A 22,076-nucleotide genomic window follows, 5' to 3' on the forward strand; every position below is an offset into this window, starting at 1 on the left:
CAAAGATGTGCAGGTTAGGTGGATTGGCCGTGCTAAATTGTCCCTTGGTGTCCAAAGATGTGCAGGTTAGGTGGATTGGCCGTGCTAAATTGCCCCTTAGTGTCCAAGGATGTGTAGGTAAGGGAGATTAGTGGGGTAAATGTGTGGGGCTGTGGGGGTAGGATTGTGGTTGGTGCAGGGACAATTTAGCATGGCCAATCCACCTAACCCACACATCTTTGGACACTAAGGGACAATTTAGCACGGCCAATCCACCCTAACCTGCACATCTTTGGACGCTAAGGGACAATTTAGCACGGCAAATGGGCCGAATGGCCTCGTTCTGCACTGTAGGGTTTCTGTGATTCTTCCTCCAATAAAGGAGGGCAGAATTGGGCAGCTCCCGTCTGTTGGAACGACGCAATGAGAAGCGGTAGATAGAATCAGACACACAACGAAAGCGGTTTTAATAAAAAGTTTTCCAATTTATTCCACACCCGGAGACTCGAGTACAAAAAGGTCGGTCTCCGACAAATCAGCAAAGACATGATTCTCACCGGAGGGTGCTCTGATTAACGTTAGCGGCAGGGGGGGGGGGGCTTAGACAATACAAATCCAGATATTCCCACCTGCTGCTGCTGCTGTGCTCCCCTCGGGGGCAATGTACGGGGTACGAGAGAACACAATCGATTCAGGGTTCTGCAGGCTCTCTAACCAGGAGGGTGGGTGAAAGAATTATTTACAGTGGCAGGCGAGTCTATAACAGGGGCAGGAGACAGGGGCCTGGGGGGGGGGCAGGGTCGCAGGTCAGGGTGAAGAATGATTATTTACTAGTTTAAAAAGTTTATTTATTTAGTCGCAAGCAGATTTTATACTGACTGTAAAATCGAACCCGGGTCCCTGGCGCTGTGAGGCAGCAGGGCTAACTACTGTGCCACCCGAAGGTGTGTAGGTCAGGTGGACTGGCCATGCTAAATTGTCCCTTAGTATCCAAAGATGTGCAGGTTAGATGGATTGGCCATGCTAAATTGCCCCTTAATGTCCAAAGATGAGTAGGTTAGATGGATTGGCCATGCTAAATTGTCCCTTAGTATCCAAAGATGTGCAGGTTAGATGGATTGGCCATGCTAAATTGCCCCTTAATGTCCAAAGATGAGTAGGTTAGATGGATTGGCCATGCTAAATTGTCCCTTAGTATCCAAAGATGTGCAGGTTAGGTGGATTGGCCATGCTAAATTGCCCCTTAATGTCCAAAGATGTGCAGGTTAGATGGATTGGCCATGCTAAATTGCCCCTTAGTATCCAAAGATGTGCAGGTTAGGTGGATTGGCCATGCTAAATTGTCCCTTAGTATCCAAAGATGTGCGGGTTAGGGGGATTGGCCATGCTAAATTGCCCCTTAGTATCCAAAGATGTGCAGGTTAGATGGATTGGCCATGCTAAATTGCCCCTTAGTATCCAAAGATGTGCAGGTTAGGTGGATTGGCCATGCTAAATTGCCCCTTAGTATCCAAAGATGTGCAGGTTAGGTGGATTGGCCATGCTAAATTGTCCCTTAGTATCCAAAGATGTGCAGGTTAGATGGATTGGCCATGCTAAATTGCCCCTTAGTATCCAAAGATGTGCAGGTTAGGTGGATTGGCCATGCTAAATTGCCCCTTAGTATCCAAAGATGTGCGGGTTAGGGGGATTGGCCATGCTAAATTGTCCCTTAGTATCCAAAGATGTGCGGGTTAGGGGGATTGGCCGTGCTAAATTGCCTCGTAGTGCCCAAACTCCACACCCCCCCCCCCCTCCCCCGCGTGGAAGCCTCTGGAAGTTTCTCCCGTGTCGCGTGCGGAAGCCACCACAGGGTCTGCGCGTTGGACGTGAAAAAGAGGTGGCTGAAAGGGCGACTTTTGATCAATGTCTCGGGACTCCAAAGCTACTGGGCTGCGGGAACACGTTATGCGCGCGCGCGTGCGCCGGCCTTTTGAGCACGGAATCTTGGCCGACTTCAGGGAGGGGGGCGTGGTACCGAGGGAGTGCAGCCCTGTCCGGGGTTGGCCGCCAGCACGAGACTTTTTGACACTGAACTCTTTTCTCCGCCAAGTGAAAAGTGCGTGCCCGTCAGTCGGACGGAAGGGCAGCGCAAGAGATGGGAGGTGGCGATGGTGCAGGCTAAATAACAGACCTCCATTAACGCCAGACCTTACACAACCTCAGGACACCCCCAAGCCATTTCTACGGCCGATTCAATCCTCGTGACTTGCCGTTGCAACGTCGGAGGTACGGCAGTCAAAGAACAAAGAACAGTACAGCACAGAAAACAGGCCCTTCGGCCCTCCAAGCCTGTGCCGCTCCTTGGTCCAACTAGACCAATCGTTTGTATCCCTCCATTCCCAGGCTGCTCATGTGACTATCCAGGTAAGTCTTAAACGATGTCAGCGTGCCTGCCTCCACCACCCTACTTGGCAGCGCATTCCAGGCCCCCACCACCCTCTGTGTAAAAAACGTCCCTCTGATGTCTGAGTTATACTTCGCCCCTCTCAGCTTGAGCCCGTGACCCCTCGTGATCGTCACCTCCGACCTGGGAAAAAGCTTCCCACCATTCACCCTATCTATCCCCTTCATAATCTTGTACACCTCTATTAGATCTCCCCTCATTCTCCGTCTCTCCAGTCAACTGGCAAGCTCCAGCAAACAGCAGTGACAACACCAAACTCGAATATCACAGAGAGAAACATGTCTCCGAACTTCTTTTCTTTTGGTCTCGCCCTCATGTGGACAAATGCAAGAATACCAAATTTCAAAGACTTGCCAGCATTTTTACTCCAGGAGCTTTTGGGGGAAAGGGGGGGGGGGGGCGGGGTGGGAAGTTACAGTCCCACCCCGTTGTTTCTCCATGTCCAATCAGAGGTGACTTCCCCGCACTCTTTTCTCCCGCAGTATAAATCGTTGAGAGAGTTTGGAATTGTCCTGATGAGTGCGAGATGAAAAACTTCAGGAGTTATGTGGCGCTTCTCAGTGACGGTACGATAATGACCACATCATTTCTTTCTAGAGGTTAACATTAACATACAGGAGGATCTGGGGAGGGGGGGGGGCAGTTCCCCAAAAGTGGCAACACATGGAGCTTAATAGGATGGAGGGTTATAGGTAGGTCTAGAAGGTAGGGATGTGTTCGGCACAACTTGTGGGGCCAAAGGGCCTGTTTGTGCTGTAGTTTTTCTATGTTTCTACATGTAGCCAAGGTGATTGAAAAAAGTTTATGGCAAACTTGTCTTCATCAGTCAAGGCACAGAGTACAAGAGTTGGGACATCATGTTGCAGCTATAGAAAACCTTGGTTAGGTCACATTTGGGGCTACTGCGTGCAGTTCTGGTCACCGCACTACCAGAAGGACATGGAAGCTTTGGAGAGAGTGCTAAGAAGGTTCACCAGGATGTTGCCTGGTCTCAAGGGTGTTGGCTATGAGGAGAGGTTGGATAAACTAGCATTGTTTTCACTGGAAAGACGGAGGGGAGACCCGATAGAGGTGTACAAAACTGAGAGAGGCGTAGAGAGGATGGACAGTCAGAGGCTTTTCCCCCCAGCGTCAATTACAAGGGGGCACAGCTTAAAGGCGAGAGGGGGGGGGGAAGATGCGCGGGGGAAGTTTTTCCACAGAGCGGTGGGGTGCCTGGAACGCGCCGCCAAAGGAGACGGTGGAAGCAGACGCATTAGCAACATTTAAGATGCGGAGATGCCGGCGTTGGACTGGGTTGGGCACACAGTAAGAAGTCTCACAACACCAGGTCAAAGTCCGACAGGTTTGCGCGAGCTTTCGGAGCGCCGCTCCCTCCTCAGGCCTTCATCAGCCGGGGCACTTGCAGCTGGATAAACTCACTCACCCGAGGGAGGAGCTCCGAAAGCTCGCGATGCCAAATAAACCCGTTGGACTTTCACCTGGTGCTCTGAGACCACATTTAAGAGGCAGGTACATGAAGAGGGAGGGAATAGAGGGATACAGGACCGAGTCAGGGCAGGAGGGTTATATTTGAAGTTAAGTTAGGGCATCATGATGGGTGCAGGCTTGGGGGGGCCGAAGGGCCTGTTCCTGTGCTGTCCTGTTCTCTGTTCGAGAGAAGTGCCAAGTGAATCAATAGTCGAGACCGTGGCGAGGGGCGGGAGGCACCCTTTGCGCTATAGATTGCCTTTGGATCATCGTCTTGGCCTAATTCTGCCACCCAAGGTTAAATCAACGGATTGAAACTTAACTTCGGGGAGAGAGGGGGGGGGGGCGTGTGAAAGGCGGCAGAGTGGGCATGTATAGAGGGTTGAATTTGGGACTTGGTTTGCAGAGCGTTGAAAGTTCACCAGCAGTTGGGACGTCAGCAGGACCACCACTGAGGGGGAGGGGTGGGGGCACTGTTTAAGGTTGTCTTCCACAGAGAAGGGTTTCCCCAGCAATGGGGCACCACCCCCCACACCTCGGTGCACGTCTCCCCTCGCCCGGTTAGTTCCTCCTGGTCTCACAGCGCCATGGCGGCCCAGCCCACGATCAGCAAGGTTCCGCCAAATGGCGCGGCTTTGGTTAAGACTGGGTCCCCAGTCACGGCTTGGTAGTACAGGCAGCCGCAGAACATCACCATCCCGGAGGTCAGCAAGGAGCCTGCCTACGATTCAACAACAGCGGGTCAGCGGCAAGCTTGTAAAGCGTTCGTTTTATTAAAAGCAAAGTTTATTTATTAACGTCACAAGCGAGGCTTGCATTAGAGATTTACCGGGATGCTACCCGGGGACTTGATGGTTTGAGTTCTAAGGAGAGGCTGGATAGACTGGGACTTTTTCCCCTGGAGCGTAGGAGGCTTATCACAGAATCCCGACAGTGCAGAAGGAGGCCATTCGGCCCATCGAGTCTGCACAATCCCACCCAGGCCCTATCCCCGTAACCCCACACATTTACCCTGCTAATTCCCTGACACTAGCGATCTATATAATAATGAGAGGCACAGATCAGCTAGATAGTCAACATCTTTTCCCAAAGGTAGGGGAGTCTAAAACTAGAGGGCATAGGTTTAAGGTGAGAGGGGAGAGATACAAAGGGGTCCAGAGGGGCAATTTTTTCCACACACAAAGGGTGGTGAGTGTCTGGAACGAGCTGCCAGAGGCAGTAGTAGAGGCGGGTACAATTTTGTCTTTTAAAAAGCGTTTAGACAGTTACATGGGTAAGATGGGTATAGAGGGATATGGGCCAAACGCGGGCAATTGGGATTAGCTTAGGGGTTTTTAAAAAAAGGCTGGCATGGACAAGTTGGGCCGAAGGGCCTGTTTCCATGCTGTAAACCTCTCTGACTCTATTAACACTGCAATGAAGTTACTGTGAAAATCCCCGTGTCGCCGCACTCCGGCGCCTGTTCGGGTAACACTGAGGGAGAATTTACCACGGACGATGCACCCTAACCAGCACGTCTTTTGGACTGTGGGAGGAAACCGGAGCACCCAGAGGAAACCCACGCAGACACGGGGAGAACGTGCAGACTCCACACAGACAGTGACCCAAGGCCGGGAATCGAACCCGGGTCCCTGGCGCTGTGAGGCAGCAGTGCTAACCCACTGTGCTACCGTGCCAGCCATATGATCCTTTTTATTATTTTTTAGTTGCCAGTAGGCTTCCATTAACACCGCAATGAAGTTACTGTGAAATTCCCCTAGTCGCCACACTCCGGCACCTGTTCGGTTCAATGCACCCTAACCAGCACGTCGTTCCGACTGTGGGAGGAAACCGGAGCACCCGGAGGAAACCCACGCAGACACGGGGGAGAACGTGCAGACTCCGCATAGACAGTGACCCAAGCCGGGAATGAAACCCGGGTCCCTGGCGCTGTGAGGCAGCAGCGCCAACCCACCGTGCCAGGTGAATAAGGTAGTCAAGAAGACATACGGCATGCTTGCCTTCATCGGTCGGGGCAGTGAGTTTAAAAATTCACAGGTTGTGCTGCAGCTGTACAGAACCTTAGTTAGGCCGCATTTAGAATATTGTGTACAATTCTGGTCGCCACACTACCAGAAGGATGTGGAGGCTTTGGAGAGGGTACAGGAAAGATTTACCAGGATGTTACCTGGTATGGAGGGCATTAGTTATGAGGAGAGGTTGGAGAAACTTGGTTTGTTCTCACTGGAACGACGGAGGTTGAGGGGGGCGACCTGATAGAAGTCTACAAGATTATGAGAGGCATGGACAGAGTGGATAGTCAGAAGCTTTTTCCCCAGGGTGGAAGAGTCAATGACTAGGGGGGCACAGGTTTAAGGTGCGTGGGGAAAAGTTTAGAGGAGATGTGCGAGGTGAGTGTTTTTTACACAGAGGGGGGTGAGTGTCTGGGACGCGCTGCCCCGGGGAGGTGGTGGAAGCAGGTACGATCGCGACACTTAAGGGGCAACTAGACGGATACATGAATAGGATGGGGATGGAAGGATACGGACTCCGTAAGCGCATACGGGTTTAGTTCAGGCAAGCATCATGACCGGCACAGGCTTGGAGGGGCCGAAGGGCCTGTTCCTGTGCTGTACTGCTCTTTGTTTTTATTAGTGTCACAATTCTCTATCAAGAGGCGGCTGGATACAGCACTTGGGGGCGAACGGGATCAGAGGCTATGGGGGGAAAGCAGGATTAGGCTATTGAGTTGGATGATCAGCCATGATGGTGATGAATGGCGGGGCAGGTGAATGGTGCTCCTAACTTCTTCTATGAAGTTACTGTGAGAATCCCCGAGTCGCCACACTCCGGGCGCCTGTTTGGGTAACACTGAGGGAGAATTTAGCACAGCCAATCCACCCTAACCAGCACGTCTTTCAGACTGTGGGAGGAAACCGGAGCACCCGGAGGAAACCCACACAGACACGGAGGGAGAATGTGCAGACTCCGCACAGACAGTGACCCGAGTCGGGGATTGAACCCGGGTCCCTGGCGCTGTGACGCAGCAGTGCTAACCCACTGTGCCACCCCACGGCACGGTGACCTGGCGTCAGTGGTGGATGGGTTGCTTTGCCCCGGGAGGCTATCAAGCATCGCCACCTCGCATTAAGTTGATCTTTCTCTACACCCTAGCTATGACTGTAACACTACATTCTGCACCCTCTCCTTTCCTTCTCTATGAACGGTATGCTTTGTCTGTATAGCGCGCAAGAAACAATACTTTTCAATGTATCCCAATATATGTGACAATAATAAATCAAATCCTTCTCCCCTACGTACTCTATGAACGGTATGCTTTGTCTGTATAGCGCGCAAGAAACAATACTTTTCACTGCATCCCGATACATGGGACAATAATAAATCAAATCAAATCAGAGTCAGCTGCGCCCCTCTGGAGGAGAATTAAGCACGACCCACTGTGAAGGTGGGTACACACACTGGGTATAAATTTACACTGGAACATTGTGGTTGCCTTCAGTATCTTGGCAGGGGTTCATGAGTCACAGGAGGTCGGCGTGCAGCTTGCAGCATGTAATAAAAACGGCAAATGGGGCGTTGGCACTTATTGCAAAAGGACTGGAGTGTAAAAATAGAGAAGTGTTGTAATTGGGTGGCACAGTGGGTTGGCACGGCTGCCTCTCGGCGCCAGGGACCCGGGTTCAACTCCAGCCTTGGGGTCACTGTCTGTGCGGAGTCTGCACATTCTCCCCGTGTCTGCGTGGGTTTCCTCCGGGTGCTCCGGTTTCCTCCCACACGCCACAGATTTGATTTATATTGTCATAGAACCATAGAAAATTACAGCTCAGAAACAGGCCTTTTGGCCCTTCTTGTCTGTGCCGAACCATTTTATGCCTCGTCCCACTGACCTGCACTTGGACCATATCCCTCCACACCCCTCTCATCCATGAACCCGTCCAAGTTTTTCTTAAATGTTAAAAGTGACCCCGCATTTACCACTTTATCCGGCAGCTCATTCCACACTCCCACCACTCTCTGCGTGAAGAAGCCCCCCCCTAATATTCCCTTTAAACTTTTCTCCTTTCACCCTTAACCCATGCCCTCTGGTTTTTTTCTCCCCTAGCCTCAGCGGAAAAAGCCTGCTTGCATTCACTCTATCTATACCCATCAAAATCTTATACACCTCTATCAAATCTCCCCTCAATCTTCTACGCTCCAGGGAATAAAGTCCTAACCTATTCAATCTCTCTCTGTAACTCAGCTTCTCAAGTCCCGGCAACATCCTTGTGAACCTTCTCTGCACTCTTTCAATCTTATTTACATCCTTTCAGTCATCTGTTATCACAGAACACAAACAGGCCCTTCGGCCCACAAGTTGTGCCAAACACATCCCTACCTTCTAGACCTACCTATAACCCTCCATCCTATTAAGTTCCATGTACTCATCCAGGAGTCTCTTAAAAGACCCTATTGAGTTTGCCTCCACCACCACTGATGGCAGCCGATTCTACTCGCCCACCACCCTCTGTGTGAAAAACTTACCCCTAACATTTCCCCTGTACCTACCCCCCAGCACCTTAAACCTGTGTCCTCTCGTAGCAGCCATTTCCACCCTGGGAAAAAGTCTGAGTCCACCCGATCTATGCCTCTCAACATCTTATATACCTCTATTAAGTCTCCTCTCATCCTACGTCTCTCCAAGGAGAAAAGACCGAGCTCCCTCAGCCTATCCTCATAAGGCATGCCACTCAATCCAGGCAACATCCTTGTAAATCTCCTCTGCACCCTTTCAATCTTTTCCACATCCTTCCTGTAATGAGGCGACCAGAACTGAGCACAGTACTCCAAGTGGGGTCTGACGAGGGTCTTATAAAGCTGCATCATTATCGTCACGTGTATTGGGACACAGTGAAAAGTATTGTTCTTTGTGCACTATACAGACAAAGCATACCGTTCATAGAGAAGGAAAGGAGAGAGTGCAGAATGTAGTGTTACAGTCCTAGCTAGGGCGTAGAGAAAGATCAGCTTAATGCGAGGTAGGTCCATTCAAAAGTCTGAGGGCAGCAGGGAAGAAGCTGTTCTTGAGTCGGTTGGTCCGTGACCTCAGACTTTTGTATCTTCTTCCCGACGGAAGAAGGTGGAAGAGAGAATGTTGGGGGTGCGTGGGGGTCCTTGATTATGCTGGCTGCTTTTCCCCGAGGCAGCGGGAAGTGTAGACAGAGTCAATGGATGGGAGGCTGGTGTGTGTGATGTGCTGGTTAGGTGCATTGGCCACGCTAAATTGAACCTAGTGTCAGGGGACTAGCTAGGGTAAATGTGCGGGGTTACGGGGATAGGGCCTGAGCGGGATTGTGGTCAGTGCAGGCTCGATGGGCCGAATGGCCTCCTCCTGCACTGTAGGGATTCTATGATTGTGTAGGGTGTTGGTGAGACCACATCTGGAGTATTGTGCCCAGTTTTGGTCTCCTTATTTGGGGAAGGATGGGGTGGCATTGGAGGCAGTTCAGAGGGGGTTCCCCAGATTGATTCCGGGGATGGAAGGGTTGACGAACGAGGACAGATTAAGCAGTTTGGGGTTTGTACTCGCTGGAGTTTGGAAGGATGAGGGGGGATCTGATCGAGGGATATAAAATACTAAAAGGGATTGAGAGAGTGAATGTGGACCAAATCTTTCCCCCGTGTGGGGCAATCTCGAACAAGAGGTCACAGGGTAGAGGCTGAGAGGCGGTAGATTTAAAACTGAGATGAGGAGGAGCTACTTCTCGCAGAGGGGGGTGAGTTTGTGGAACTCACTGTCCCATCGCGCGGTGGAGTTTGAATCATTGAATGGTTTCAAGAAGGAGATGGATAGATTTCTGATCCAAAAATGGGTTAAAGGGAGATGGGGAGGAGGTGGGGGAGGTGGATTTGAGACCAGGGAGAGATCAGCCATGGTCTGATTGAATAGCGGAACAGGCTGGAAGGGCTGAATGGCCTCCTTCTGCTCCTAATTCCCATGTTCCTGTGACAGATGTACACATTCTCATTTTCTGAATGGGGTGGCACAGTGGGTTAGCGCTGCTGCCTCACAGCGCCAGGGACCCGGGTTCGATTCCCGGCCTCGGGTCACTGTCTGTGCGGAGTTTGCACGTTCTCCCCGTGTCTGCCTGGGTTTCCTCTCACAGTCCAAAGACGTGTGGGTTAGGTGGATTGGCCATGCTAAACTGACCCCAACGTCAGGGGGATTAGCAGGGTAAATACGTGGGGTTACGGGAATACGGTTCGAGTGGGATTGTGGTCGGTGCAGACTTGATGGGCTGAATGGCCTCCTTCTGCACTGTAGGGATTCTATGAGGTGCATTGGCCGTGCTAAATTCTCCCTCAGTGTTACCCGAACAGGCGCCGGAGTGTGGCGACTAGGGGATTTTCCACAGGAACTTCATTGCAGTGTTAACGTAAGCCGACTTGTGACTAATAAATAAACTTTAACTTTATTTTAAGTGTACGCTTGGAGGATGGAGTTGAAGTGGGTTGGGGGGGGGGGGGTTCCCCTTTTGCTAACCCGTCCAAAAAGAACCTGTGAGAGGACAGGGACCAGGTTCTGCTCCGATCTCTCCGGCCCCTGCACAACACGCTCACATCGAATGCTCGATTTAAGGAAAGTGAAAGTAATGTTTATTTATTAGTGTCACAAGGCTGACATTAACACTGCAATGAAGTTACTGTGAAATTCCCCTAGTCGCCACAGTCCTGGCGCCTGTTCGGGTAACACTGAGGGAGAATTTAGCCAATGCACCCTAACCAGCACGGTCTTTCGGAGTGTGGGAGGAAACCGGAGCACCCGGAGGAAACCCACGCAGACACGGGGGGAGAACGTGCAGACTCCGCACAGACAGTGATCCCCAGCCGGGAATCGAACCCGGGTCCCTGGCGCTGTGAGGCAGCGGCGCTGACCCCGCTGTGCCGCTGTAGACAGTAAACACATGGAGAAGGTTCTGGACGGTCACCACCAGCTTGGAACAGCAAAGTTCTCAGGGGGGCGGGAGGAAGGCGGGAAAACTGTCAAAACCACACCAACAAAAACACAAAAAGAGGGAGGAATGAATGAATCTCGTACCAGCAGAGGTTTCCTGCAGTGCGGGACTCCCAGGAGCGCCAGGCTGTGTAGAAAGTGGTACTTGTTCGCAGTCTCAAACAGCTGTAGGAGGAGATAAGTTAGTCCCGCAGTCAGAACACACGCGCAGGGCGTAAACCGGAGACGCAACAGCTGTGACAATGATCCACGCGACTCCCTCCCAAAAGTAAAAGCAACCCCACCCTCCCCAGTTACCCAGCATGTTACCCAGTCCGGCCGATTGTTAGGAACCTGTTCGTAGAATCCCCACAGTGCAGGAGGAGGCCTTCCGGCCCATCGAGTCTGCACCGACAACAATCCCACCCAGTCCCTATCCCCATAAGCCCACATATTTACACTGCTAATCCCCCTGACACTAGGGGCAATTTAGCACGGCCAATCCCTCTAACCCGCACATCTTTGGATGCTAAGGAGCAATTTAGCATGGCCAATCCACCTAACCTACACATCTTTGGACACTAAGGGGCAATTTAGCACGGCCAATCCACCTAACCTACACATCTTTGGATGCTAAGGAGCAATTTAGCACGGCCAATCCACCTAACCTACACATCTTTGGACACTAAGGGGCAATTTAGCACGGCCAATCCACCTAACCTACACATCTTTGGACACTAAGGGGCAATTTAGCACGGCCAATCCACCTAACCTGCACATCTTTGGACACTAAGGGACAATTTAGCACGGCCAATCCACCTAACCTACACATCTTTGGACACTAAGGGGCAATTTAGCATGGCCAATCCACCTAACCCGCACATTTTTTGGACAATGGGAGGAAACCGGAGCACCCGGAGGAAACCCACGCAGACACAAGGAGAATGGTAGCACAGTGGTTAGCACTGCTGCCTCACAGCGCCAGGGACCCGGGTTCGATTCCCGGCTCGGGTCACTGTCTGTGTGGAATTTCCACGTTCTCCCCGTGTCTGCGTGGGTTTCCTCCGGGTGCTCCGGTTTCCTCCCACAGTCCGAAAGAAGTGCTGGTTAGGGTGCGTTGACCCGAACAGACACCGGACTGTGGCGACTAGGGGAATTTCACAGTAACTTCATTGCAGCGTTAATGTAAGCCTTACTTGTGACACTAATAAATAAACTTTAACTTAGCATGGCCGATCCACCTAACCTGCACATCTTTGGACACTAAGGGGCAATTTAGCATGGCCAATCCACCTAACCCACACATCGTTGGACACTAAGGGGCAATTTAGCATGGCCAATCCATCTAACCCGCACATCGTTGGACACTAAGGGGCAATTTAGCATGGCCAATCCCCCTAACCTGCACATCTTTTGGAGGGGGGAAACCGGAGCACCCGGAGGAAACCCACGCAGACACGGTGAGAACGTGCAGACTCCACACAGACGGTGACCCCAAGCCGGGAATCGAACCCGGGTCCCTGGCGCTGCGAGGCAGCAGCGCTAACCGCTGTGCCACCCCTACTTAGCTCAGGTTTAGTCCCCGAGCCAGCGAGGCCCCACTTGCGGACATCACCATGAGACACAAGAGAGTTTCGATCAAAAAGCAAGTCGCTGCCGAGGGTGTCCACTGGCCAAGGTTCACCTGTCTGTGTGTCTATTGATAGTGTAGCCTTGTGTACACTTTAAACTAACAAACTTGTTCAAAGTTTATTTATTCGTCACAAGGCAGCTTACATTAACATGGCAATGAAGTTACTGTGAAAATCCCCCAGCCGCCACACTCTCCGCAGGATTCCCAGCCTCTGACCTGCTCTGGGAGCTGCAGTATTTATATATCTGGGTCCCAGTTCAGTTTCTGGTCAATGGTGACCCCCAGGATGTGGATAGTCGGGGGGAGATCCGGCCAATGAATGTCAAGGGGTGATGGTTAAGATTCTCTCCTGTTGGAGATGGTCACTGACTGGCACTTGCGTGGCACGAATGTTACTTGCCACTTTAAAGTTTATGTATTAGTCACGAGTAGGCTCACATTGACACTGCAATGAAGCTCTTGTGAAAACCCCCTCGTCGTCACACTCTGGCGCCTGTTCGGGTCAACGCACCCTAACCAACACGTCTTGTGGAGCAAATGTGACGCCACTGTTTTAAAAAGGAGGTAGACTAAAGGCGGGTAACTATAGGCCGGTTAGCTTAACTTCTGTAGTCGGGAAAATGCTTGAATCCATCATCGAGGAAGAAATAGCGAGACATCTGGATATAAATTGTCCCATTGGCAAGACGCAGCACGGGTTCATGAAGGGCAGGTCATGTTTGACTAATTTGGTGGAATTCTTTGAGAACATTACATGTGCAGTGGACAGTGGGGAACCTGTGGATGTGGTCATAGAATCATCATAGAAACCCTACAGCGCAGAAACAGGCCATTCAGCCCATCTAGTCTGCACCGACCACAATCCCACCCAGGCCCTACCCCCATATCCCGACACATTTACCTGCTAATCCCTCTAACCTACACATCCCAGGACACTAGGGGGCAATTTTTAGCATGGCCAATCAACCTAACCCGCACATCTTTGGACTGTGGGAGGAAACCGGAGCACCCGGAGGAAACCCACGCAGACACGAGGAGAATGTGCAAACTCCACACAGACAGTGACCCAAGCCGGGAATCGAACCCAGGTCCCTGGAGCTGTGAAGCAGCAGTGCTAACCACTGTGCTACCGTGCCGCACCAAATGGTGTATCTGGATTTCCAGAAGGCGTTTGACAAGGTGCCGCACCAAAGACTGCTACATAAGATAAAGGTGCACGGTGTTACGGGTAATGTATTCGCATGGATAGAGGATTGGTTAACGAACAGAAAGCAAAGACTGGGGGTAAATGGGTGTTTTTCTGGTTGGTGATCAGTGACTAGTGGTGTGCCTCAGGGATCAGTGTTGGGACCGCAATTGTTTACGGTTTACATCGATGATTTGGAGTTGGGGACCAAGTGTAGTGTGTCAAAATTCGCAGATGACACTAAGATGGGTGGCAGAGCAAAGCGTGCAGAGGATGCTGAAAGTCTGCAAAGGGATATAGATAGTCTGAGTGAGTGGGCGAGGGTCTGGCAGATGGAGTACAATGTTGGTAAATGTGAGGTCATCCATTTTGGTCGGAATAACAGCAAAATGGACTATTATTTAAATGGTGAAAAATTGCAGCATGCTGCTGTGCAGAGGGACCTGGGAGTCCTTGTGCAGGAATCTCAAGGAGTTGGTTTGCAGGTGCAGCAGGTAATTAAGAAGGCAAATGGAATTTTGTCCTTCATTGCGAGAGGGATGGAGTTTAAAAACAGCGAGGTTATGTTGCAGCTGTATAAGGTGCTGGTGAGGCCACACCTGGAGTACTGTGTACAGTTTTGGTCTCCTTACTTGAGAAAGGATATACTGGCACTGGAGGGAGTGCAGAGGAGATTCACTAGGTTGATTCCGGAGTTGAGAGGATTGGCTTATGAGGAGAGACTGAGTAGACTGGGGCTGTACTCATTGGAATTCAGAAGAATGAGGGGAAATCTTATAGAAACATATAAGATTATGAAGGGAATAGATAAGATAGAAGCAGGGAAGTTGTTTCCACTGGCGGGTGAAACCAGAACTAGGGGGCATGGCCTCAAAATAAGGGGGAGCAGAATTAGGACTGAGTTGAGGAGGAACTTCTTCACCCAAAGGGTTGTGAATCTGTGGAATTCCCTGCCCAGTTGAGGCTACCTCATTGAATGTTTTTAAGGCAAGGATAGATAGATTTTTGAACAGTAAAGGAATTAAGGGTTATGGTGAGCGGGCGGGTAAGTGGAGCTGAGTCCATGAAAAGATCAGCCATGATCTTATTGAATGGTGGAGCAGGCTCGAGGGGCCAGATGGCCAACTCCTGCTCCTAGTTATTATGTTAAACCAGAGCACCCGGAGGAAACCCACGCAGACACGGGGAGAATGTGCAGACTCCGCACAGACAGTGACCCCGAGCCGGGAATCGAACCCGGGTCCCCGGCGCTGTGAGGCAGCAGTGCTAACCCACTGTGCCCACCGCGCCGCCCAGTGGTCTTTAACACCCAGCTGATGCCTCGGACGGTGTCTCATCCAGAAGACAGCTCCTCTGGCAATGCGGCACTCCCCAAGTCTGGTACAAGGCTTTTAATCAGAGTATGCGCCCAATTCCTGGGGTGGAAGTGAACCCGGGTCCCTGGCGCTGTGAGGCAGCAGTGCTAACCCGCTGTGCCAGCCATCAGGTAGGAGCAGAGATGAAGAAGGATCTCAATAAGTAGCACAGCGGGTTAGCACTGCTGCCTCACAGCTCCAGGGATCTGGGTTCGATTCCCGGCTTGGGTCACTGTCTGTGTGGAGTTTGCACATTCTCCTCGTGTCTGCGTGGGTTTCCTCCGGGTGCTCCGGTTTCCTCCAATATTCCAAAGATGTGCGGGTTAGGTTGATTGGCCGTGCTAAAAATTGCCCCTTAGTGTCCTGAGATGCGTAGGTTAGAGGGATTAGCGGGTAAATATGTGGGGGGGGTAGGGCCTGGGTGGGATTGTGGTCGATGCAGACTCGATGGGCCGAATGGCCTCTTTCTGCACTGTAGGGTTTCGATGAATAGGATGGATCCTTGAGGGAATTAAACCTAGAATCATAGAATCCCCACAGTGCAAAAAGAGGCCATTCGGCCCATCGAGTCAGCACCGACCACAATCCCACCCAGCCCCTATCCCCATGCATTTACCCCAGCTAGTCCCCCTGACACTAAGGGGCAATTTAGCCCGGCCAATCCCTCTAACCTGCACATCTTTCGGACTGTGGGGGGGAAACTGGAGCACCCGGAGGAAACCCACGCAGACACGGGGAGAACGTGCAGACTCCGCACAGACAGTGACCCCAAGCCGGGAATCGAACCCGGGTCCCCTGGCGCTGCGAGGCAGCAGTGCTAACCACATTGTGCCACCGTGCCGTCCCCAACCTGTGGGGATGAGGGCTTGGCCTTTTCCCATCCTCCTCTGCAGTCTGACACCCAGGGATAGAGCAGGAGGATGGAACTGACTGGTGTCCCACAGAGCTGACACAACCCGACGGGCTGAATGGCCTCCTTCCGCGCCCGACCGACCCCAAGACACGCTGGGCGTTGGGCCCCCACCTCTTTCAGGTACTCATCTCGATCACTGCGGCGAAATCCTATAAAGACAACAAAAAAAAAACATTAGTTGATCAATTAATTGGCGGAGGTTGAGGGGGCGACCTGATAGAGGTTTACAAGATTATGAGGGGCATGGACAGAGTGGATAGTCAGATGCTCCTTTCCTAGGGTCGAAAGGTCAAGTACTCGGGGACATGGGTTTAAGGTGCGTGGGGAGAAGTTTAGAGGAGATGTGCGAGGTGAGTGTTTTTCACACAGAGGGGGGTGAGTGTCTGGGACGCGCTGCCCCGGGGAGGGGGTGGGAGCGGGTACGATAGCGGCATTTAAGGGGCAACTGGACGAATACATGAATAGGATGGGGATGGGAGGATACGGACTCCGTAAGTGCACACGGTTTTAGTTCAGGCAGGCATCATGACCGGCACAGGGTTGGAGGGGCCAAAGGGCCTGTTCCTGTGCTGTAGTGTTCTTTGTTTAGCACATCACAGCCGCAACCCTCCCGGATCCCAGAGGCAGGGCAGAAGGGAAACGAGTGAGGACTTGGTAAAGGATTACCCGAGTGGATTGTACCGCTTCCGAGAGACTACACGCCTCCCGCGAGTGACTTTTCTGCTGTTCCCCCTCACTTAATGACAGATGGAAAGACCCTTTTGCAAACTGCTACGTTTTAAGAGGGGATATCCTGGATTTAAAGGCAGTAACAGTTGGGTTCGCGCTGCTGCCTCACAGCGCCAGGGACCCGGGTTCGATTCCCGGCTCGGGTCACTGTCTGTGCGGAGTCTGCACATTCTCCCCGTGTCTGCGTGGGTTTCCTCCGGCTGCTCCGGTTTCCTCCCACAGTCTGAAAGACGTGCTGGTTAGGGTGCATTGGCCGTGCTAAATTCTCCCTCAGTGTTACCCGAACAGGTGCCGGAGTGTGGCGACTAGGGGGATTTTCACAGTAACTTCATTGCAGTGTTAATGTAAGCCTTACTTGTGCTGAATAAATAAATAAACTTTAACCCACACTACTTTGGATAAAAGCAAATTATTCTGCGGATGCTGGAATCTGAAACCAAAAAAGAGAGAATGCTGGAAAATCTCAGCAGGTCTGGCAGCATCTGTACGGAGAGGAAAGAGCTGAGGTTTCGGGTCCAGACGACCCTTTGTCAAAGCTACACATCTTTGGACGCTAAGGGGCAATTTATAGCACGGCCAATCCACCTAACCCGCACATCTTTTGGACTGTGGGAGGAAACCGGAGCAAACCCACGCAGACACGGGGAGAACGTGCAGACTCCGCACAGACAGTGACCCCCGTGAGGGGGGGGGGGGGGGGGGGCACATTCAGACGAGTCTGTAAGCCTTTAGTTTAGACCAGCACAACTACGACCTTCAGCAGCACTCCCTCCGTTGGTGTTCCAGGGGATTTAGAGGCAGTTGGCAGGTCGACAAGCCCCCAGGCTGCAAGTCGGGAAGCAGTGACGTGAGGCCCGCACTCTGCCTGCCCCGACTGGCACTCGAGACCAAACAGACAAACTTGCGCTTGGGCCAAGTTCCGACCGAAGGTCATCGGACGGAAATTCCAACGCTCTCTCCTGTCGACACACGCCGAGCGTGGCAACAGTTCCTGCTTTCATCCTGAGACCTCCAGAACCTGGGGGGAGGGGAGGGGAGGGGGGGGGGGAGGAGGTTTGGGACCGTTGGGAGAGGGGGGTGGTGGTGTAGTCCTGAGAATTTCAAAGCCTGAGGGGTGAATCAGAATCCCTACGGTGCAGGAGGAGGCCATTCGGCCCATCAGAGTCTGCACTGACTGACAGAGAATCTTACCCAGGCCCTGTTCCCATAACCCCACACATGTACTCACCAATTCCACCCCCCGAACCCGCACATCTTTGGACACTAAGGTGCAATTTAGCATGGCCAATCCACCTAACCTACACATCTTTGGACACTAAGGGGCAATTTAGCATGGCCAATCCACCTAACCTACACATCTTTGGACACTAAGGGACAATTTAGCATGGCCAATCCACCTAACCTACACATCTTTGGACACTAAGGGACAATTTAGCATGGCCAATCCACCTAACCTGCACATCTTTGGACACTAAGGGACAATTTAGCATGGCCAATCCACCTAACCTACACATCTTTGGACACTAAGGGACAATTTAGCATGGCCAATCCACCTAACCTGCACATCTTTGGACACTAAGGGACAATTTAGCATGGCCAATCCACCTAACCTACACATCTTTGGACACTAAGGGACAATTTAGCATGGCCAATCCACCTAACCTGCACATCTTTGGACACTAAGGGACAATTTAGCATGGCCAATCCACCTAACCTGCACATCTTTGGACACTAAGGGACAATTTAGCATGGCCAATCCACCTAACCTGCACATCTTTGGACACTAAGGTGCAATTTAGCATGGCCAATCCACCTAACCTGCACATCTTTGGACACTAAGGGACAATTTAGCATGGCCAATCCACCGAACCTACACATCTTTGGACACTAAGGGACAATTTAGCATGGCCAATCCACCTAACCTACACATCTTTGGACACTAAGGGACAATTTAGCATGGCCAATCCACCTAACCTACTCATCTTTGGACACTAAGGGACAATTTAGCATGGCCAATCCACCGAACCTACACATCTTTGGACACTAAGGGACAATTTAGCATGGCCAATCCACCTAACCTGCACATCTTTGGACACTAAGGTGCAATTTAGCATAGCCAATCCACCTAACCTGCACATCTTTGGACACTAAGGTGCAATTTAGCATGTCCAATCCACCTAACCTGCACATCTTTGGACACTAAGGGGTAATTTAGCATGGCCTAACGGGCAGTTACAGAGTAGAAAGGAGGCCATTCAGCCCATCGTGTCCACGCCAGCCAGAGAGAAGTAGCTCGCCCCGCATTTTGATCGCGAGGTCCAGCCCTTGCCCCAACGCCTTGCAGGTTCCAGAGCTTCCGACGCAGATCCCTGGCATCTTCCAAAACGTGTCGAAACACTCCAGCCTCAAACAGCAACTTATTTTGTCCTGGGAGTGACTTCAGCAAGGATAATCGGGATAAACCTCCTGTCCCACGGGATCTTTAACCGAGATTATTATCCATCGAGAGAATCACGAGGGCTCCCGCTCTAACCTCTCGACTGGTGGTCGCGGAGGGGGGAAAGAGTGCAGACATTACAACTTAAACGTGCGGTTTTGGTGTCCTTATCTGAGGAAGGATGTCCTTGCGATAGAGGGAGCGCAGCGAGGGTTTACCAGGCTGATTCCTGGGATGGCAGGTCTGTCATATGAGGAGAGACTAAGTCGGTGAGGATTATATTCACTGGAGTTTAGGAGAGTGAGAGGGGGATCTCACAGAAACTTATAAAATTCTAACAGGGTTGATTCAGAAAGAACATTCCCGATCAGGCACGGTGGCACAGTGGTTAGCACGGCCGCCTCACAGCGCCAGGGACCCAGGTTCGATTCCCGGCTGGGGGTCACTGTCTGTGCGGAGTCCGCACATTCTTTTGTTTTAAAGTTTATCTATTAGTCGCAAGTAGTCTTACATTAACACCGCAATGAAGTTACTGTGAAAATCCCCTAGTCGCCACACTCCGGGCGCCTGTTCGGGTAACACTGAGGGAGAATTTAGCACGGCCAATGCACCCTAACCAGCACGTCTTTCGGACTGTGGGAGGAAACCGGAGCACCCGGAGGAAACCCACGCAGACACGGAGAGAATGTGCAAACCCCACACAGAGTGACCCAAGCTGAGAATTGAACCCGGGTCCCTGGCGCTGTGAGGCAGCAGTGCTAACCCGCTGTGCCAGCAGGTTAGTAGTTAAAAGTTAGGGTTATGGAAAGAGTCCAGAACTAGGGGGTCCGTCATACGATGCTCCCGTAGTCAAAACATGTGCAGTCGCTGTTCCATATTGATAGGAGGGGGTTTGCAATCCTCAATTCACCTCCAGGGCTCCAGCTCTTGGGTGAGGCTGCGGGTGGTTGGAGGTCAAGAGGGTGGTGTGATGCCCCCCACAGTCGAACACCCTGCATCCAGTCATCATCCACATTCAGATGGGGGTGTGGAGGGGGGAATTCACCTACAGGGCTCCAGCTCCTGGCTGAGGGGGTGAAGTGGTTATGGGGGTAGGGGGATGATGGAAACGGGGAGGGGAGGGGAGGGGGTGGGGTAGGGCCGGTTTGATCATAGAATCCCTACAGCACAGAAAGAGGCCATTCGGCCCATCGAGTCTGCACCGACCACAATCCCACCCAGGCCCTACCCCCAGATCCCTACATATTTTACTCACTAATCCCTCTAACCTACGCATCTCAGGACACTAAGGGGCAATTTAGCATGGCCAATCAACCTAACCCGCACATCTTTGGACACTAAGGGGCAATTTAGCATGGCCAATCCACCTAACCTGCACATCTTTTGGACTGTGGGAGGAAACCGGAGCACCCGGAGGAAACCCACGCAGACACGGGGGGAGAATGTGCAAACTCCACACAGACAGTGACCCCCAAGCCGGGAATCGAACCCGGGTCCCTGGCGCTGTGAGGCAGCAGCGCTAACCCACTGTGCCCCCGTGCCGCTTAGTGTGATGCCCCCCAGAGTCAAATATCCCTGCCTGTAACGACCATCCAAATACAGATTCAATCCTGGAGTCACCTACAGGTTGAGAAGGTGAGAAAGAGGGAAGGGTGGGAGGGAGAAAGAGGGAAGGGTGGGAGGGAGAAAGAGGGAAGGGTGGGAGGGAGAAAGAGGGAAGGGTGGGAGGGAGAAAGAGGGAAGGGTGGGAGGGAGAAAGAGGGAAGGGTGGGAGGGAGAAAGAGGGAAGGGTGGGAGGGAGAAAGAGGGAAGGGTGGGAGGGAGAAAGAGGGAAGGGTGGGAGGGAGAAAGAGGGAAGGGTGGGAGGGAGAAAGAGGGAAGGGTGGGAGGGAGAAAGGAGGGAAGGGTGGGAGGGAGAATGGAGGGAAGGGTGGGAGGGAGAATGGAGGGAAGAGGAAAGGGGACAGCGCGAAGCCCCCACACAGTCGAATATCCCCTTGCGCAATCATCCAAATTCAGATTTAAGGAATGCAAGGGGGAGCAAATGATTAAGTTCCTGGAATCATCTACAGGTTGAGAAGGGGCAGGCAAGGGGGGGGGGGGGGGGGCGGGGGGGGGGGGAGAGACAGAGAAGGAAAGAGGGGTAAGTGTGAAGCCCCCACAGCCGAACATCACCTTGTGCAATCATCCAAATTCAGATTTGAAGAGTGGAAAGGGGGAGGAGGAGGAAATGATTAAGTCTTGGCGTTGCCTACAGGTTGAGAAGGTGAGGTAGGGGTGCAGGGGAAAGGGAGGGGGAGTAGTGTGATGCCCCCCACAGTCGAATTTCCCGGGGTGTAATTACCATCCAAGTTGAGGTATAAGGAATTGGGGGGAGGCGGATATTGATTAAGTCCGGGAGTCACCTACAGGTTGAGAAGGTGAAGGGGAAAGGGGGGGGGTGAAGGAAAGGGGGGGGCAGTGTGATGCCCCCCACAGTCGCATTTCCCTGGGTATAATCACCATCCAAGTTGAGGTATGGGGGGGGGGGGGGGGGGTGATGCAGTCCTGGAGTCACCTACAGGTGGAGGTGGTGAGGTAGGGGGGGCGGGGGGGAGGGAGGGGTAGGGGGAAGGGAGGGGTAGGGGGAAGGGAGGGAGGGAGGGGGGGGGGAGAAAGGGGGATAGTGTGATGCCCCCCACAGTCGAATATCCCTGTGTGTCATCACCCTCCAGCTTCAGCCCGGGGCCCAGGCGCAGGCTTCCCGCCGGCTACCCCAGGCCAGCTCGGTGGGTGAGGGTGCGTCAGACTTACCGTGAGCTCCGTAGGCGCCGAGCCCCACGGCCAGCGCGCCGGACACTCCCGCCACCCGTCCGAACACCAGCCTCGCCATCCCCGCACTGACCCTCCTCGCCCGCCCCCAACCCGCGCTGATTGGACCCAGCCCGGCTGAGCGACAGCCCGCTCCACCAATCACCG

At 52.5% G+C, this 22,076-nt stretch overlaps 1 protein-coding gene across 1 annotated transcript; it reads right to left on the reverse strand.

Moving 5' to 3' along the window:
* Nucleotides 1-439: 439 nt before the first annotated feature.
* tmem256 (transmembrane protein 256) lies at nt 440-22,023 on the reverse strand. The gene is made up of 4 exons (XM_078200870.1): nt 21,912-22,023; nt 16,064-16,101; nt 10,971-11,051; nt 440-4,616 (listed from the first exon to the last, which is right to left on the reverse strand). The coding sequence occupies exons 1-4, from the start codon at nt 21,988-21,990 to the stop codon at nt 4,473-4,475; spliced, it is 342 nt and encodes a 113-aa protein (XP_078056996.1). The 5' UTR covers nt 21,991-22,023; the 3' UTR covers nt 440-4,472.
* Between the last annotated feature and the right edge of the window lie 53 nt (nt 22,024-22,076).

The sequence above is a fragment of the Mustelus asterias genome, chromosome 31 (assembly GCF_964213995.1).
Source record: "Mustelus asterias chromosome 31, sMusAst1.hap1.1, whole genome shotgun sequence".
Taxonomy (NCBI): domain Eukaryota; kingdom Metazoa; phylum Chordata; class Chondrichthyes; order Carcharhiniformes; family Triakidae; genus Mustelus; species Mustelus asterias.

Coding starts and splice junctions, on each gene's coding strand:
- tmem256 (XM_078200870.1), bottom strand. CDS start 21,990: ATGGCGAGGCTGGTGTTCGGACGGGTGGCGGGAGTGTCCGGCGCGCTG. Junction 16,102..21,911: donor CGGCGCCTACGGAGCTCACG/GTAAGTCTGACG, acceptor TTGTCTTTATAG/GATTTCGCCGCAGTGATCGA. Junction 11,052..16,063: donor GAGATGAGTACCTGAAAGAG/GTGGGGGCCCAA, acceptor CTCCTCCTACAG/CTGTTTGAGACTGCGAACAA.